General features: G+C 50.3%; 1 protein-coding gene across 4 annotated transcripts in view; it reads left to right on the forward strand.

The window, feature by feature from the left end:
- The window catches only part of ANO2 (anoctamin 2), a 339,121-nt gene that overhangs the window by 307,940 nt on the left and 11,144 nt on the right, over positions 1-20,037 (forward strand). For all 4 annotated transcript variants that reach the window (XM_033867162.2, XM_033867161.1, XM_033867163.1 and 1 more), the window contains 3 exons: positions 16,056-16,208; positions 16,583-16,635; positions 18,605-18,786. In XM_033867162.2, the coding sequence (XP_033723053.1) occupies positions 16,056-16,208; positions 16,583-16,635; positions 18,605-18,786 (388 nt within the window). The remainder of the gene's footprint in view (positions 1-16,055; positions 16,209-16,582; positions 16,636-18,604; positions 18,787-20,037) is intronic.

The raw sequence follows: 20,037 nt of genomic DNA on the forward strand, positions 1-20,037 counted from the left end.
GTCATCCAAGAAATAATCACTTTTGTCTTCCTGACTCCGGAATTCAATTATCCCTCTTAGAGCCTCCTCTGGTTTCCTAAATGCAGCCCAAGCTTTGAGGCCCTCAGGCCATTCATGTGGGCGAGGAGATGAATTTCTTCTTGTCATTGACATTGTCATCATAGGGGGTCTCATTTTTCTCAGTCATGAGCTTACAGTCCTGTCAAACCCCGAATAGAAAAGGAGGTGCACTGGTGGTTGCACATTTCCTTATTTATTAGGAGTAAAGGTCAGATTGTTATTTTGAAGGGGCAAGAGCTGTCAGTCTCCCCTGCTCTCTGGATATGCCCACCAAGACATGTAAGAATGACCTCGCGGATGGAAACGCATGGGCAGGTTCCCCCCAGAGACCAGGGCATCTGCACCCTTGCAGCTGCACCCAAGTTGTCTCACCAAGTTGCAAATTTGAACTTCAGCATTCGGGAGACGCATCCGTGAACTGGCGTAGACCCTGACTTCTCTTCCGTGACTCCTTTCTGACTTTGCAGCACATCTAGCTGGGGAGAGGCCTGCTCCGGAAGATCCAGACTCTATGTTATCCACGGCTCCTTACCTCACTGGCTTTGCCTTGTCGACTGAAAAAAACATTGCACCACCTAAGAGTTGAGAATTACGTCTTATTCGGCAGGTACGCAGAGGACTTCTAAGCCTGGGAGACTTTTGCAAAAAACAAGAAAACAAACAAAAAACAAGTAGTTGGAGCATCAAAAGATTACTGTTAATTAAGGAAAAAGCAGACATCTCAAGTTAAAGAATTTAGCACTTTGCTCAGGACTGTACAGGAAGAGGCAGGAGTCTGGGCTCACTGAAATCATTCCTTTGATATGCACCTCAGCTATCTGGGGCAAGTATCCTGGTTTCTTTCCCCATCCTGAATCCCCTCAGGGTGCACAGTGTGGGGACTGCAGTGGCTGATGGCTTGATGGCCCCAGCATCCTTTGTTTACTGATATGACAGGGTGGCTTTCTTGGTCTACAGTCTCTACGAAGAATTTTGGATTTCCATGTAAGTCCTCCCCCTTCCTCCTTTGAATGACTGCAAATGCATCCTAACTGCTTCTTTCTCCACTCTCTCTTTGCCTTTTCCTTCCCAGCTTTTAAAATAGCTTTTCTAAAAGGCAATCCAGAACGTATTATCTTTTCTACTTAGAATCTTTCAACATTGGTTACTGACGTCCTTTCAGATGAAGTTCAGACCCACTAGGCGCAGCATCTGAGGACACCCACGTGTGCGCATCTGGTGGGTCTAAACCGGCCTGTGTTGGCCTGTTTGCTGCTGCAGGTTCTTGGTGAGCTGCTCAGGCTCAAACATATCTCCTAGAATCGTTGTTCAGTTCTCCCATCCTCAGTTCTTCTCTTCTCCTGTACCTGCTTTGGCACAGGAGGAAATGGCAGTGCTCTGGGGCAGACACCGAGTCTCACTCCTGTCTGGCTGCAACACTCAGCGCTGCTCCTGGAACATAGTAAGGGCTCAATAAACTATTTCTTGAAGGAATGGCCCTCCCACTCCCTTTCCTTCCGTGGCAGAGAAACTGAGGCCTCCTTGCTCTTTATCCCGTGGTATCTGGGCCGGCCTCCCATTTCGTGGTGGTCATATTTATTATTATTATTATTATTATTTTGGCCACGCTGCACGGCATGTGGGATCTTAGTTCCTGACCAGAGTTGCACCCGCGCCCCCTGCAGTGGAAGTGCAGAGTATTAACTACTGGACCACCAGAGAAGTCCTTTTTATTATTTTTTATATGCAGCAGTTTTCATCTCCCAAGACCAAATCGAGACACGTTTATCATCAGAGTTTCCCTCCAAGAAAAGTCACTTCTGGTTTTCATTTGCTCCTTGGCCTTCAGGGATCCAGTCACTGATCCCGGTGGAAGTGGGCAGAGGGCAGGGTTCTCCCCCAGACTTGGACTGAAACTCAACCCAGTTTCACGTCCTGGCTCCTGCAGTGCCCCTCCCCTCCACGCCGGGGGCAATAGTGTGTCAGGCCCCGAGCAGGCCCTCGGGGCACAGAGGCAACAAAGGGGGTCGGGCCCTCCAGGACCTCGGGGTCTAGAGGCAGACAGTGATGGGCCAGCGGTTACAGGAAAGGGCCTCCTTGTCACAGAACAAATGCAGCCCCCTCTGCTTGCTTCGGAGAGGCTGGGGGTCTCTGGCTCCCTTGTGCCTTAGCAGAGGTGTGTGACCGAGGACTGTCCGCTCTCCTCTGCCCCCAGCCCGTGACCGCTCACTCACCGAGCTTCCTTGGGTTCTCCAGAAAGTGCCGACAGAGGCAGGACAGACGGCACTGAGAGCAAGGCTCTTGTCTCCCAGCTGCCACCTCAGGCTTGTTTTCTTAAATTTATTTATTTATTTGTTTTGGGCTGTGTTGGGTCTTCATCTCTGCGCGAGGGCTTTCTCCAGTTGCGGCAAGCGGGGGCCACTCGTCATCGCGGTGCACGGGCCTCTCACTACCGCGACCTCTCTCGTTGCGGAGCACAGGCTCCAGACGTGCAGGCTCAGCAATTGTGGCTGATGGGCCCAGTCGCCCTGCGGCATGTGGGATCCTCCCAGACCAGGGCACGAACCCGTGTCCCCTGCACTGGCAGGCAGACTCCCAACCACTGCGCCACCAGGGAAGCCCCCTCAGGCTTGTTCTGAGACTTCAGATGAGGCCAGGAAGAGACTGCATCTCGGGGAAAACACTTCTCAGCCCGTCGGCTCAGAGACTTGGTTCCGTGACTCTTTTCCGGGTTCTCCACCACATTTATGGTCTCACCACCCTCCAGGCCCCTGGCTCAGAAGCCAAGACATCACTGTTCCTTCGCTGCTGTCTGCACACCTCCCCTCCGGCAGGGCTGGTCTTCCTCTGGGGTGTTTCTGGAAGTCGCTCCTTCCTGTTCCTTCAGCCTCTTCGCCTCCCGCCCTGGTGCTTTCCCCGCCACGCCCTCACAGCCGCCAGCATCCGCCTGCAGCCTTCTGATTCTTCTGCTCCGGTGGTGTTGGTCTTACCATCCACTGTTCAGAAGCCTCTAGCGTCCCCACATCCTGAGCAAGGCCCTGGTGAGGCAGCTTTTCAGTTATTCGCCCTGAGATTCTTTTTCGCGTCCTGAGTGCCGCCACAGGGAGCCCCCCAACTGCTCCTCACCCACAGCCCACACGCCCCCGTTTCTGCCTGGCCGTGTCTGTGCCCCTTGCCCTGGCACTCCCTGTGTCTTCTCACCCCCGTGGACAAAACCGGCTCTGTGGCAGCTCCTCCTCAAAGGGTCCCTTCCCTCCCCTCCCCTCGCCCCTCCCCACTTCCACAGTATTTTAGCGCCCCTCCCTCACAGGGTTTCAGACAAGCCGCCTCCCAAGACAGCCATGCCCCAGTGGAAGCTAATTTCAGGGCCTTGCATGGGCCCGGAAAACATTGGAGAAGTCTGCAAAGGGGTGACTGAATAAACGAGGGTATCCTTTATCTAGCTTTGCCGTATCCGGGCTGAAACACTCTTAAATTCTAGTAGTGCTGGCGACAACTCTCATATATTAACAGGCTGATCATCCCGTGAGTGGATTTTGGAGAGTGGCAGTTATCCTTCTTTCTCTTTCTCGCGGCCGCCTCCTTCCACGCCCCCTGTGCCCCTCCCCTTCGCGGCTGCCTTCTCCCCTCCCCCACCCCAGGCCTATTGTGAGCTCTTTTCCGGGGGCTAAGCCAGGGAAACAGGAGAAGGAGTAACGTGAGCCCGTCCACGTCCATGCTGCTCACAGGTAGCGCGCTGCGAAAGAGCTTGGTGGGAGAGAAGGCAGAAGCCCAGACGTCAGAACCTTGCTGGAGGCAATAGTTTCTGCATCCCCCTGGATACCTAAGGCTTGGCAACGGCAGTCACACCATGACTTCCCATTTCTCTGCACCCCTGTCTTCAGAGCCCCTTGGATCTTCAGATGATCCCTGTAGGGTAAAGGGAGCAGTATCTCTCCTTCCCGCCTTCCCAGGGCTTCAGGGGTCTTGGATGTGAATCTGGCTCTGCCTGTGCCCAGCAGGGTGACTTTGGACGCGTCACAACATCTTCCTGGACCTCGTTTCCTCCTCAGTATCATAGGGAGTTAGACCAGATGATGAGTTTTTCCTTGCCGAGGTGCAACCCCCTGGCTTGTGGTCTTAACCAGTTGTGTAACGTGTCACCAGTAATGTGCTGCTACTACTGCTAATATATTTCAAAAAGCATAAGGTAGAACAGGGTCAGTGTCACCCTCACCTTCCCACACTTCTAGATTAGTGTTGAGTGCGAGAGCAGGGAGGTGTCTGCAGGGACAAGACCTCACTACCCCAGCAGAAGCAAGTGGTGCGCAGAATCGTCATTCATCGAGTGTCTTGATAAGAATTAAGACTTTCAAGCCAGGTCACCCCCAGGGTCCCTAACCTGGGCCAGATCGCCTCCAGGGTCCCTTTCCTGGACTTAGGTAACCCCCAGGGTCCCTTACCTGGGCCAGATTACCCCCAGGGCCCCCTCCAGTGCTGACATCCTAGTTCATGCATACCAGCTCGACAGTGCATCTCAAAACCAAGAGGCCCAGGGTGTGACACAAGTTGCTTCAGGTCACCCCGAAGACCCATCAGTGGAACTGAGACTAGAGTCTTTTGCAGACCATTCCACAGGAGAATCCCATCAGGACCAGTAGGAACTTGGACTTCAGTGGAGGCATGGGGCAGAGGGAGGCTTCCTCTTTCTGTCCCAACGGGATAGACCTCCCCAGGCCCAGAAAGGCCCTTGTCTTGGGCTTTAACAAAAATGAGAGCAGTGAAACCGAAGCTGCCCACTCCCTCTGGTGTGCCTGACACGGTGATCCCTGGCCCTGCTCTCAGCTGTCAGCTTCCTTCCCCGTGACCCCCAGGACCACCCATGCTGACAGGAAGTGCACTGAGCCCACTGGGGCCTGTCGGTTGTAACGGTGAGGCAGGTCATCGGAAGAGGGAGGGGGCAGGGAGAGATGTATTATATTTACGTTCTTCTAAATTGAGCTGGAACTGGGGCGCAGCAGGCCTGGGGGGAGGGGCCACGAGGCGAAGGGGAGGCTGGGAGTCGGCCTGAGGTGGGGGCGGTGGTGGTGGGGAGCCCCGTATGGGCAGGATGGGTGGTGGGGCTGGGCTGGCCGCAGACAAAGAGAAACCCAAGAGGAGAGGGAGGGATTAGGCTGCAAAAACCTGGGAGGGGAGCGGTCAGCTTTCGAGGGAATCTCCAATGTCAAACCCTTTTCCTGAAGAGCTTACTAAGGACTTCAAGGGTAATCCCCCTTCCCTGGCTCCGAGCGGAGGGAAGAATGCTGGCCCAGGAGCAGCCATGACATTAATCATCACTGTCGCCCACCTCAGAGCAGGCTTCAAGCTCCTTCGCCACAGACCCCTCACAGCCCAGTTGCGGAGTTTTCCTCAAGGCCTGACGAGAGGAATTTCTTTAGTTGCTTTAAGAGCTGCGAGCTAAGGCCTCCAGACACTCACAGCCTTTGACTTCTACAGAGTGGAATTTGGCATAAAAACGTAGGCCGGAATTTAATCCTCTAAGAGGAGTTTGGTGACTAGTCCCAAAAGACTCTCTTGGTAAAGTTTTATCACCATTTTATCAAATAAATAAGTGACGCAACTGAGGGCCAACAACTTAGCTTCCTGTTATTCACTAAATTGTGATGGGAGCTTCTTGTTGTGTCTTATTCGCAACACCTGACCACAGGGCCTGGCATACAGTAGGTGCTCAATAAAAGCTTGAAGATGAAGGAAGAAGAATAAAGAATGAAAGAGGTGATCCTGTAGTGAGGACCTTGAAGACGAAGTGATAATTAGATACTACAGATATCACCATTTTCAAAGCTCTCCAGACACCCTGATGTATTGATATAGCTGGGACAGTCTGTCTCCTCCCCCTCCCCCCAGGGGCCAAGGTTCCTTATTTTGAGGTGCTTTTAATTAAGGGATGCTATCCCGCTAAGGGCAGGTCTCGTTCAGCAATAAAAATGGATGGACTTGTAAAATTATCTGGGTAGGTCAGGCAAAATCCCCCTTGTAATAGTCAACTCCTAGTATGATAATGCTTTGTAACAAATATCCCAAAGTCTCAGTGACTTGCAAATGAACCAGAGAATAAAGAACAACAGAAAGAGCTGGCTACAGGCATCACTGAGTAGCCTACCGTAGAAATGGTCAAGTAAACGTGGTCACTTATTAAATAAAGAGTAGAAGAGACTGAGGCTCCAGAGAGAGTGATGACAGGTGACACCCAAGATTCCTTCCGGCTCTCATATTCTTTAGTCGGGGACAGCAGGGACCACCCTGGGTAATTTCCAAGTTTCCAAAAGAGACTGATGTAGAAAACCAGTCCCAAGGCTGCCTTAGCTGTAAGTGATGAAACTTTCCAGAATGTCTGTACAGCATCAGTGCTGAAGCCTCTGTATTCTGTCACACGACTCCAAATGTGTGCGTTACAAAGGCAATGGCTCAAAGAACCAGGAAATGCCTTTCCCTGAGCCATCCTGTTTATACAAACTGAGTCATCCCACTGGATAATCAGGCACCTGCCGTCTTCTCCAAATGCCATTTAAACGCAATTCAGGCAGCATCTAGGGTCTCGTTATGGTATTTCTGGGGAGGAGGGTGAGTTGCAGGTCAGGTCTCTCCTTTTCTTTTGACGCACACGTTGCTTGTCATTGTCTGTGCTAGGAGCCCCTTTCCCCATGAAGACTTAAGAGAAAAGGCAAGAGTGTACTTAGATACCATGCCTGGAAGGCTCCTGACGTAGAGGAGATGCCCAGTCAGTGCTCGAGGAAGGCCTGAGTGAGTGAATGAATTGAGGCAGTATTTTAGGTTAAAATACTGAGAACTCTCGCTTTATCCCATTTCTCTTGTTGCTCTGTCAGCCAGGAAGCTCAGAGTGAACTTTGTTGCTCAACCACAGCCCCGTTGTGGGTCCTTAGAGTTTGCATATTTGTGTCTCCCTCGTTTCTCTTTGTGTCCTTTTTTCTAAAACACCATAAACTTACTTATGTGTTCCTTTCATTGGCTTTGCCCCAGCCCTTTGGGAAGAGGTAAGGGCAAACAAAGGTCCTCAGGGATTTGTTGCTCGGGAACTTCTCTTCAGGCTTGACTATTTTCATTGCTTTTCCACCTCACTGACTGCCTTACCCCAGCCCAGATGGGTAGATGGGAGGATGGATGGATGGATGGATGAGAGGAAGGACGTGTGGGTAACTGGCCCTCACATCCCATTTTGCAGGTGGAAAAAGTAAACAGGAGTGAGTAAGCCAGGCCATTCATTTGTTCACTCAGTAAACATTGGCTGGAAATTCACCAGGTGGTTCTCTGAAAATCAGAAACGAATCAGTAGAGCTCGCAAACTCGATTCTCTCTACTTTTAAGAAACTGATGTCAGATTTTTGAGGTGCCACGAATGCAGGGCAGACAGGAGCGATGGCACAGAAAACGTCAGGTTCAGCTGCAGTGTGCCCCTGCAGAAGACACATGTACGTGAATGAAGACACCCTGGGGAGGTAAAACACCTGTACAGATTGGTGGGGATGCTGGCATCAATAAAAGTTCATTCTCTGACAAAAAGAGATCAGATCAGAGAAGATCCCATAAAGGAAACCTAAGATGCGAGGGAGTAACTAGGCAGGGGGAAGGGATGCTGTTGCCTTAGGGTTGCATATTTACATTTTGGTGCAGTGAAAGGACCTTGCGCTCGGTTGGCATCAGAAACTATGTTTGTTCCGGAGCTTCACTGATTTCTAGGTGTGTGGCCCTGAGAAGATTATTTCACCTCTCTGAAGCTGTTTTCTCACTTGTACAATGGAGATAATAATCCTTGACACTGAAGATTACTTTATGAACCAGAGAGCATGCTGCCTGCACATGGTAGGTGTTTAGGAATTGTTGGTTGAAGCTTCATGACCTCTGAGGGTTTGGAGTTTTGCTCAGAGGAGATAGAAGAGGAGCAACGGGCACGTTTTTCCAGAAGACCATAGTCTCGAGGCCTTTTAGCTCCCTGTGGCTGAGAACCATGTTCTTCTGCCTTTTTCTGTGGCCATCAGCGGGGTTCATGTCTGAAGACTCCCACGACCCTAAGCTCTGTTCCCAAGGCAGCGAAGAGGGCTGCTTATGGACTGGTCTCTATCCTACTGTCAACCTAAAACCAGCTGTTATAAACAGACTCTGAGTTCTTGAGTAGTGGGACTCTCCGAAAGTCATCATTCCTCCCTCCTTCAGCTAAAGGAGTTAATATTTCACAGTTCACATGGGAGTGAGGAAAGGTGGGGACCCAGTCTCCCTTCATCACAAGGAAATGGAGAAAATGTGGCTTGCTGATCTGTCCTGGTGCTGTGATGACTTGTAGGCAGTAAATTCTTAATACTCAAGCCGTGACTTCAAGGCGAGTCTTTCCTGTTATGACTTCCAGGGTTTCTGAATTGAATCTGATCCATTATATAACCCCCAGGTGACCCTATGCAGATTGAAAGGGGATTCCACTTACTGTCTTTATTTCCTGAGTAGTCTGTGAGTTTGGATGAGTGACTGGCAGGAAAGATGTTAATGACCAAACATCCAGCAAACCTTCAGATGCCTCTTGGAATTGTTCTTCAAGTGAAGCCCAGTGGTCGTGAGTCTCTGCAGCCTCCACAGGCCCGCTGGTGAGAGTGAGTTACTCCTGCCCTGGTACTCACTGCAGTCTCTTGATGCTGCCCTTAGAGGTCTAACTCCAACACACAGCCAGGATTTGCTTACATGTCCATCTTCTCCACTGCATCCTGTGAGCCCTTGGAAGGATGACGCAGTAATTATTCATCTTTGTTTCCTAGCAACGAGCATGGTGCTCAGTGTCTAGGATGTGCTCAATAGATGCTTGTTGGAAGAATGAGTGAATGAGTGAATGAATGAATAAATGGTGAATGATGGACACTGAGAACCTTCTTATACTTCTGTAAAGACTGCTACTATTTTCCTAGGCGATAGAGGTCCATGCCAAGCAATCAGCTCACGTGCCTTCTTCTTGTTACCTCTTCCTGTTTACGTGGTCCATCAACACTTGCAATTCTCTTTACACCAGACACTCACTGCTGTGCACAGTGTCTTCCCTTGCCCTTAGGAGAAGGGCATCACTGGGCACAGCCTGGAAATACAGGCTGATGAAATAGACAGCGATGACCTTCCCGTGGTGTTTTTAGCTACGTGTTTATATTAATGGGCTGTTTCTAGCTGAATCTTTTCAGTAACTGCCTCCCGAGTGAAGAGACAAACTCACGCCAACATGTTTCTGAGTCCTTCCCTTGCGTTGCTTATTAGCGGTTCATGACAGGGAGGGTTCTTAAGCCCCCAGCTTTTAATCCCCTTAAGCCAGGGGTCCCCAACCCCCGGGCCACGGACCGGCATCAGTCCGTGGCCTGTTAGGAACCGGGCCACACAGCTGGACGTGGGCGGAGGGCGAGTGAGCGAAGCTTCATCTGTATTTGCAGCCGCTCCCCATCGCTTGCATTACCGCCTGAGCTCCACCTCCTGTCAGATCAGCGGCAGCATTAGATTCTCATAGGAGCACGGACCCTACTGTGAACTGCGCATGCGAGGGATCTAGGCTGTGTGCTCCTTATGAGAATCTAAAGCCTGATGATCTGAGGGGGAGCTGAGGCAGTGATGCTAGGGCTGGGGAGTGGCTGCAAATACAGATTATCATTAGCTGAGAGGTTTGACCGCACAGAGACCATAATAAATCAATTGCTTGCAGACTCCTATCAAAACCCTGTCAGTGAGTGGCAAGTGAAAACAAGCTCAGGGCTCCCACTGATTCTGCATTATGGTGAGTTGTATAATTATTTCCTTATATATTACAATGTAATAATAATAGAAATAAAGTGCACAATAAAGGTAACGCACTTGAATCATCCCAAAACCACCCCCCACCCCTGTCCGTGGAAGAAGTGTCTCCCAAGAAGCCAGTCCCTGGTGCCGAAAATGTTGGGCACTGCTGCCTTAAGCAGACTATATTATAAAATTTCTAAATTTACTAAATTATAGAAAGTTTAAAAAAAAAAGCTATAGTTATTTTCATTAGAATTAGACTTTCCTAACTGATTGGTTTTACAACCAACTTTCTTCGAACCCTTCTGTGGGCGTGACAGCGCTGAGAAGTGCTGTGTGGACTTGTTAGAACCTCACGGCCCCCTCTCCCTCCCCATCACTAAGCACAGTGATTTCCATTCACAAATTATTATTATTTTTTTTTTTGTGGTACGCGGGCCTGTCACTGTTGCGGCCTCTCCCGTTGCAGAGCACAGGCTCCGGACGCGCAGGCTCAGCGGCCATGGCTCATGGGCCCAGCCGCTCCGCGGCACATGGGATCTTCGCGGACCGGGACACGAACCCGTGTCCCCTGCATCGGCAGGCGGACTCTCAACCACTGCGCCACCAGGGAAACCCCATTCACACATTTTAGCTGTCTGCCTCTTCTCGTGTTTGTTTTGTGTTTACAGCTGGTGACAATAAGTTTGTGTTTATGAAACCAGATAACCTCTAAACATCTGCTATGGGACAGGTGCCACACAAAATTGTGGGACCTCGGAAAAGAGTCAAAAATGTCCGTGGTTTCAAGGGGGTTGCTGTCCAGGGAGCAAGTCAAATAAACAAGTAGAGGGACACATGCAAGGCATTATGGGAGTGAGGAGGGGAGGTGCCCGTGGCTCCCAGTTCTGCCTGGGGTAGGGGTGAGCAGTGGGGTAGGGGAGAGCCTTCATAGAGAAGGTTAAGTTTGAGTGGAACCTGAAACATAAATGGTAAATCCATCCAGCAGGCAAGAAGAGAAGGAAATTGACATTGGCATGGTGTGGACAAAGGCTCAGGAGTATGGGAAACTTGATGAATTTGGGGAAGTCCAAATGGTTTTGAAATGGTTGGAAAGCAGGCCGACTTGATCTCCAAACACCCCAGCTCAGTATCAGCCCTGAGCACAGGGGCTGGGGAGGGAGCACATGGCGTCTGGGAAAATAAGTTAGGGTCAGATCACAAAGGGCCTTGAGTGCCACACCAGGGATCTGGCCGTTATCGTGTGTGACGGGAAGGTAGATATATTTACCGAAGAATTTAAATAACTGAATAACAAATTGTGTTCCCTCAAGAGCTTTTCCACCAATCCTGGCCAGTCCACTCTATCCCACCTGATACATTGTTTTCTTCTTTAAGCAGATTGTCCTGGAATGTCCTTTCTGGATGCCATCTTGTTGAGTGTAATCCACTCCTCTTTGTTATTTTAACCTAAACCCAGGTAATCAAGGCCAGGATCTTAATTGCCTCTGGCATCAGGCAGCACGGGGCTGATAGTTGCATATTTTAAAAGGAGCCTGGCTGGCTGGGGATTGAGAAGAGAAAACCCAGTGGGGTTTGTGCCTATGAGGGTTTCCAGTCTGCATACTTTCAGCTCGGCATTTCTGGGGCACTTTACAGCAGGCTTTGTAAAGATTTAGCTGAAAATCAACTTATGAATTCCTCCCTCACTGGCTTGGCCAGGTTTAATCTGTTATGGGTCGAGCCAAGCTGGCTTGTATTATGCAGCACGGTGAGGATTTCCGGCCTTGTTCTTAGCCTCTTGGAGGCTGGCTGTTTTTAGAAGCCAGGCTTGGTGTTGGTAAGGCTGATATCATTGTGTCCTCTGAAGTGACCTCGGAAGGACGCCCATCTGATACGGCATTTAGACCTTTGACCAAAAAAAGCACGTCTTGGAGTTGACATTTGTACGCCAGAGGTTTATGGTTTTGTGTTTTTTTCTCCCCAAGATGAAACAAAGCTTCCTCTTTGTTTCTGCCTCTTTGGGTTGATTCCTGGAAATAGGCAGTGTACCCCGTCCAGGCAGGCAACACCTGCAGCAATGGGACATCTTCAGAGGGTGGTTTCTCTTGGCCCAGGATACCCTATAGTAACATCAGAAGAGGCACAGGACTGTGGCCATCACTGGCCTTTGCTGAGTCCACGCTCTTAAGGTTGTCTGGTGCTGAACACATAGACGTGCCTGGAAGAGGAAAGAGAAGAGACATGTTATGGGGCTTCCCCGGTGGCGCAGTGGTTGAGAGTCCGCCTGCCGATGCAGGGGACGCGGGTTCGTGCCCCGGTCTGGGAAGATCCCACATGCCGTGGAGCGGCTGGGCCTGTGAGCCATGGCCGCTGAGCCTGTGCGTCCGGAGCCTGTGCTCCGCAATGGGAGAGGCTGCAACAGTGAGAGGCCCGCGTACCGCAAAACAAACAAACAAACAAAAAAGAGACATGTTATGATGTTGGGATCACTTATGGGCACTATTAGCGTCGAGTCACCACTGGAAGTTGTGTGCACAGAGAGGGACCCTGTGATGGAGAGGTTGTGAAGGTGAAGAAGCAAACCCTCAGGGCAGCCTCAGAGGAGAGGGTTCATATCTGCCTTTGGAACTCACGTGAAGGGAAGCTGAGGAAGTGGAGAGTCCCGTTTTTCCCTGCAATCCTGGAAGGACATTGGATTTCTGAGTGCCGTTTGCGTGAGTGTGGAGAGGGCATGCCGTATCTGTTTGTAGTCACTCGGAGGTAACTTGCCTCTTCCCTGCCCCATCAGTCCCCTTGCTAAGTCCTCGTGGGGGCTTTGGAGAGTTTAAACAGTTCTGCTGGAGGAAGTCGCTTATAAGAAGAACATTTGCTCTGTAGACCTGAGCTCTTCAGAATCAAGAAGACCAACTTGGAACTCCAGAACTAGAGATATGTTCATGCATATACTTAAATACAGACATGCATTTTACAGGTTTCACAAAACTAGTCTAACATCTGTTTTGCTTTCCTTGTTCATTCCATCCCCCTCCACCCCCGATTGCCCTCACCCCACCCCTGACTCAGCAAAGCCTCCTTTAAGAGACGCAATAGACCCTGCGTTTTGAACTGGCTCCCACACTTGTTTGGGAAGAGTTCTTCTCCCCTTCGGCCAGCTAGCTAGCCAGGCGGTCATTCCAAGGACCCGGCCTTGACAAGTCTGTGCCTTCTGATACATCTGGTCACCCACTGGCAGCTGCTGGTTTCGTAGGGCCTGCCTAGAATCCACTGGGCATCCAGGACCGTGGCTGTGATAGGGCTGAGTCAGCAGGAGCCTTCACCCTCAACCCTGGGCCAAATCAGAAGCGGCGGTGCTGGGTGAAGTTCTGTGCACGCTCTGTGTCTTGAACTTTCTGCTGTGGTTAAGCGTATCCCTCTGTGAACACTTTTTATTTCATTTCATTTCAAATTTATTTTAAGTTTGGATCCTGGTCTTTCATTCTTTACTTGGATATCCTAGAATCTTGACATTTGTCCAAGAGAATAAGAATTACAGCATCACAGCAAATCAGACCTGAAGGGAATTTAAACCGGTCTCTTCAACTTAAAGATGAGGTTGCTGAAGCCCAATGAAACAGAGAGAATTGCCCAGGGACGCAGGGCTAGTGAGAAACATATCCGGGGCTCGAAGTCAGGCCTCCTGACTCTCCTGCGGGGTTTGCACCTTAAACGTGTGTCTAAGGGGTCCCTATGCAGGATACATTGCAGCCATCTGCACTCCAGTAAGAGTAACAGTACACGTAACAGGTAACGTTATTGAGCAGTTATTAAATGGCAGACACCGTTTTGAGCACTTTATGTATGCAAAATCATTTTGTCAACCTATTTGGTGGGTACTGTTATTATCCTCTATAACTGGAGTGACTAAGATGCGGAGAAGTTAAATAACTTGCCTTAATAAGTAGGGAAATCCTATTAGACTGACTTTCCTGAGACTCAGGTCTGACTTTGCATCAGCAAATCTGTACTGAACCCCTACAGGGAATGGAGCCCTGCCTTTCTAGTGGGAAATGGAGGCATGTGGGTAGATGGTCACAGCGCGGCACAATGGCGGCTGTAACAGAGGGTGGGGAAGGAGTGGAGGGGGTAGCAGGCTTCACCAAGGAGATGGCATTTGACTGTTCTTGGGGATGCATAGGAGTTTGCTAGCTCCTTCCCTCGTGTGCCATGGAAGGGAAGGAGCTAACGTGTCTGCGGAGATATCCGAACGGTGAGAAGCTCAGAGTCCGGGAAGGCAGAAGCATGGCGGTTGTGGGGAGATTCTGGGAGGCAGGGCTAGAGAGGTAGCTTGGGTGCAGATGGTCCAGTCCCTGTTTCCCAAGATAAGGGATCTGGATTCTATCCAGTAAACAGAGGGGAGCCAGCCGAAATGCTTGTGAGTAGGTTAAGTGATGGGATCGGATTACTGGGCGCTTGGGGCTGAACAGACGTAGAAGCGTGGGCAGATCGGTCACGAGGAAACCAGGTAGGAGGTGGTTGCAGTTGTCCAGGTAGAAACGATGGGGGCCTGGACTCCTTACGCCGTCTGATTGGCACAGGCCGCCTCCACTCCTCTGCCCGCACTGCTTCCAGGGCCTGGATGCAGTCTGTAATGCACCCCGCCTGCAGCGACAGGCCCATCCTTCAAGTCTAAGCTTAGGCGTCCTTCCGGAGACTCCCCTTAGTCCCCACGCCAAGCAGGCTTGAGCTCTCTCCTTGCGATCTCTGCTTTGTCTGGTACATCCTCCCTTCTCTCTTGGCACACGTGAAGTCTCCTTGCACATCTTTGTATATTCCTCTCCCTTGAAGGCTCCTTGAAGGCGGGTCCTTGAAGGCAGGTCCTTGTAGGCGGGTCCAGACCTTTGCCTCATTAAAGACTTTGCACAGTGCCTGACGTTCAGGGAGCTCTCGGTACACGTGTGATGAATGAATCCACCTTCTAAATAAAAGCAGCGACTGTGGATAGGGGAAGAGGCCAACTTTGGGAGGTGGTTTTGAAGTTACATCAGGGCTTGCAAACACATCCAGCCCACTTTATTTACTGCTTTTGTAAATAAAGTTTTATTGGAACCCAACCAAGCCTGCTGGTCTACATTTGTCTACAGCTGCTCTCACTGTGCAATGGTAGAGTTAGGTCATTATGACAGGACCATACAAAAATAGTTACTGTCTGCTCAGCCATGAAAAAGGATGAAATATCGCCACTGGCAACAACATGGATGGACCTAGATATGATCATACTAAGTAAAGTGAGTCAGACAGAGAAAGACAAATACCATATGATGTGACTTACATGTGGAATCTAAAAAATAATACAAATAAACTTATTTGTAAAACAGAAACAGCCTCACAGACACAGAAATATAGTAACTTATAATGGACACAACATTTAAAAAAACCTATAACGGGGGCTTCCCTGGTGGCGCAGTGGTTGAGAATCTGCCTGCCAATGCAGGGGACACGGGTTCGAGCCCTGGTCTGGGAGGATCCCACATGCCGCGGAGCAACTGGGCCCGTGAGCCACAACTACTGAGCCTGCGCGTCTGAAGCCTGTGTTCTGCAACGGGAGAGGCCGCGACAGTGAGAGGCCCGCGCACCGCGATGAAGAGTGGCCCCTGCTCGCCGCAACTAGAGAAAGCCCTCGCGCAGAAACGAAGACCCAACACAGCAAAAAGAAATAAATTAATTAATAAACTCCTACCCCCAACATCTAAATAAAAACAAACCTATAATGGAACAGAATCTGAAAATTATATGTATATAAGAAGATACATATGTATACATACATATATATACATATATATATATATATGATTCAGTTTGAATCACTTTGCTGTACACCTAAAACTAACACAACATTGTAAACTAAAGTTCAATTTAAAAAAAAATATTTGCTATCCGGACCTTTGCTGAAGAAGTTTGTTAACCTCTGAGTTCAATGATCAGGGTTAGTGACTGGAGATAAAAAGTAGTGGAAAGGAAGGGGTGGAGACTTTTCCTTTTTTGGTATCTTCTCAACTAAATAGAGCTTTGCACCTAAGTGATGGCACTGACTGCCAGGCCTGTGGGTGCTGAGAAAGAAATGCCCCTACCGTGGGGCAGGACGGAAAGGGAGCCTGAGCCCAAGGTGGACAAGAGTCCCCGGTCAGAAAAGACAGGGGCTAGAGCTGCAAGGCAAACATATGTCTAAATCCTTCTGCCTCTTGTGCTCTTCTTTCTCTTAGTCATCCAGTTTGGTTTTGTCACCCTCTTTGTGGCCTCCTTTCCTCTGGCGCCGGTGTTCGCCCTCCTCAACAACGTCATTGAAGTGCGGCTGGATGCGAAGAAGTTCGTTACGGAGCTGAGGCGGCCAGATGCTGTGCGAACCAAAGATATCGGTCTGTCCCCTGCAACCCTCAGAGGCGACGCAGCCCATCCCCATCCCCTCCCTCCGACCCTCCCCCTGTCTCCCTGGCCGCCCCCCTCACACTATGTCGGGCATCTGGAGGGCTGGAGCATTCCTTATCACCCCTTCGAGCCCCTCATCCTTATCTCCTCTGTGCTGGAGGCCACGGTATCCCCCCCGCCCCCGCTAGCCCCCTGCTTTGCAGACAGGGGTGCACCTAAGCCTTTCCAGACAAGCCTATCCCTGGGGGGCCCGGCAGAGCTCCACTGGTAACTTGCCTGCAAGGCGGCACTCTGACTGAAGCCTTGTCATCACTGGGCTGAGGGTGGGAATGAGACAGACGCCCTTTTTTTCCCTGTCTTACAGGGATTTGGTTTGACATCCTCTCGGGCATCGGCAAGTTCTCTGTTATCATCAACGTAAGTGCTTGCTTTCATGACACCCTCGTTCTGTGGGAGGGGCTTTCCAGGGGAGCTGAGTCCTCAGGGCAGGAAACCTGTCCTGTTACCTCCCAACTTCTTCCATTTGGAGCTCTGTTTAAGACAGCGCCCGGCGCCCACCCACTCCCCAGCCCTTGTTAATATCGCGTACACGCCTTCTAAGTCATCAGGCTGTTGATGGAGGTGTGCAGCTTTGTCGTTCATTTCGCTAAGAGCAAGAAAGGCAATTACCCACCAGAATGTGTACCTTGGCCTTAAGAGTCCAGATCAGATCTTTCCTCGGAGCCAAGAATCATGAGGAAAGAATTGCACATATCTAGCCATCTCTTTCCTTTCTTTTTCTACCCTGGAGCTGAACAATACCTGGACCATAGCCCAGGCTGCAGTTCCTAATTACCGTTTCTCCAAGCTGTCAATGTAAAGTCTTAATTATCCCTGGCGCTGCTTGGTTAAGATAGGACATGGAAGAAGAGGGGTCCTGTCTGCTCTGACCTCCTTAACTGCCTTGCCAGATGTGTCCACGTTTCGGAGGAAATCCTGCTGGGCCCAAGCCAGCAGCTCCTTTGGCGTCTGCGTTCCATACGGATGGTGGTCAGGCAGGGCCTCCTCTTCCGTCTCCCGGGACAGTATCTACCAGCTCAGCGCACATCAAGAAAGCCACAGCCCCCTTTCCCTTGGGAGAGAAACGCTGATTCCGGCCGTGACCTGGCTACCGAATAAAAACACATGAGACGGCACGAGGTGTGCAGAGAGGCAGAGGGGATCCGCCCGTCACACGTGGGATGTTTGATGTAGGAAGTGCACGTCTCAAGGCTGAGAAATGAGGTGCAGTTTGATCAGTAGCTGCTTTGGAGTTGTGTCTTCTAGAAAAGAGCCCCTGAGTACCAAGCGCTTTTCATCTACAACAGAATGACAGGACGTTTTACTTCCTTGGCTGTTCTAAGACTTCTTAACTGTAAGAAATGGGAGAGAATAAGAGTCTCACCAAGTAGGATCAGTCTGCAAATTAAATGGGGTGATGAAAGGACGTATGGCCCGTGCTCCATTAATTACAGCTGTGATTATTAGAAGTCCGTTACTCACTCTCAAATATGGTTATGGCCATGCACACTCGTATATACATTTAGAAAACAATACCTAAACTGCATTTTTTAAAAGGGCTTTAATTGTTGGTGCCGAGGACAGTATAAACACCTGCCAAAAAGATTTAAGATTTTCTTTGCAGAAACTCCCTCCTCATCCGAACAGGCAGTCGTTCCTTTGTCGTTTGGTTTGCTCCATAGACCCTCATAGAGAACTTAGATACGCCAGGCGCTACGTTGGGTGTGTGCGTTTCATCCAGCAGGACCTCCTCCTTCCCTCTCTGTGTCTCACTTTTTCTAAGCAAAATGGATGAAAGAGCGACTTTCATTGTATGATGGGCTAAAAAGCGCTGAGAGATGATGGTCAAACTGAGGTTCACCGTGGAACCATATCCTTGGTGTTCCTGGCTTTCTCGTGTCCCTCAGGGGCAGATGTGTTCAATATGTGGCCATTTGGTATCCTTGCCTGTCACACTTCAGTGGCCGTCTCACCACTCTCAGTCATTTTCTCAGAAAATCTCCCACTCTACCTTGGCATGGCCAATGCCAGCATCAGTTCAGGTGTCTCAGAGATGATTCACGCCCTCCCTCACCCAATGGTCCAAACTGGCTTCGCATCCTTTGCTTCGGTGGTTGTAATTCACTCTCTTGACGGCCACTGACTTGTGGGTTTCCTTACATGTATCAAAGATGGAAAAGCCAGGTAAGTCAGTGTTGTGAGCTCAGGGGCAAGGACTCTGTATCAATCAGAGCAGTGCCCCCGGATGGAGAGCCAGGAGGGGACAGTCTCTTGGGCAGATGGACCTGCGTCACCCGCATGGTGTCCATCCTGACGGTTCCTCAGGTGCTTGTGGTTCTATCCCCAGGCTTTTGTCATCGCGATCACCTCTGACTTCATTCCCCGCCTGGTGTATCAGTACTCCTACAGTCACAACGGGACTCTGCATGGCTTTGTCAACCACACCCTCTCCTTTTTCAACGTCAGCCAGCTGAAGGAGGGAACGCAGCCCGAGAACTCACAGTTTGACCAGGAGGTTCAGTTCTGCAGGTAAAGTAATCGGGTGCAGGAGGGCAGCGAAGGACTAGAAGCAGCAGGTCCAAGTAATTATCCGGACGACTTAGAATTACATCATTATTCTCCTTCGCTTCTGTCTCCTACCCCCAAAGCCCAGATCCCTACAAGTCAGTTTCAGTGAATTGACCAATATGTATTGAGTGCCTTTTGCTAGACACCATGGAGCAGGTAAAAGACGTATATAGGTTCGTCCTTACCGTCAAGGGAAGGTCTGGTTTGTGGTCTGTTTGGGAAGAAAACAGAACTGGTAGGACAACTGCGTGTTATTCAGGGATTATGTCTAGTATGGGCCACGAGCCTTACGAGTGTTTGAAGGAGAAGGAGAACAGTGAGGGCCGGAATGGAAAGGGTAGGCTTCTTGGAGGGGCCATGAGGAGTTGTAGGGCAAAACGAGAGAGTATCCTGGGTCTGGAGTCAGCCTGGGCCAGGTCATGGGGACGAATCTGAGGTGTTAAACACTTAGGGGCTAGCTGCTGGAGTTGGCAAGGAGAGTGCTTGGGAGATAATAATAGGGAATACTATAGGAAATACAATATAGAGAGCAACTCCTAGGGTAGTGTAAGCCAAAGCGGTGTTGAATTTGAATCGGTAGGATGAAGTAGATAATGGGAAATCTCGAACTCTTACAGGAACTTTTTTTTTTTTTTGGCGGTACGTGGGCCTCTCACTGTGTGGCCTCTCCCATTGCGGAGCACAGGCTCCGGACGCGCAGGCTCAGCGGCCATGGCTTACGGGCCCAGCCGCTCCGCGGCATGTGGGATCTTCCCGGACCGGGGCTCGAACCCGTGTCCCCTGCATCGGCAGGCGGACTCTCAACCACTGCGCCACGAGGGAAGCCCCCTTACAGGAATTTTAATGTGATGCAATAGGAAGTTACGGACCTTTTTAGGGCCAGGGAATTATAGGCTGAAGTGTGGGCTTAGGAAAACTAATCCGGTCTCAGAGAGGAAGATGGGCTAGAATTGGGCTAACTCGAGGAGGGCAGCTGAGGTGCTGCATCATTCAGACATGACCGGTGGTAGGCATGGACCAGAGAGGTGGAAGTAATTCAGAGGGAGGGAGAAGATGAGCTACTTAATGTCATACGTTACAAAGCTGAGTACCAGAGACACTGGAGAGAGTGTGAATCAAGGATAACTCCAAAGTTTGGGCTGAAGCCAGAGGACTGGGAAATTGTGGGTCCATTGACAGGGATGGGGAAGATGCCAAGAGAATCTAATTAAT

Source organism: Tursiops truncatus, chromosome 11, assembly GCF_011762595.2.
Source record: "Tursiops truncatus isolate mTurTru1 chromosome 11, mTurTru1.mat.Y, whole genome shotgun sequence".
NCBI classification, from domain to species: Eukaryota; Metazoa; Chordata; class Mammalia; order Artiodactyla; family Delphinidae; genus Tursiops; species Tursiops truncatus.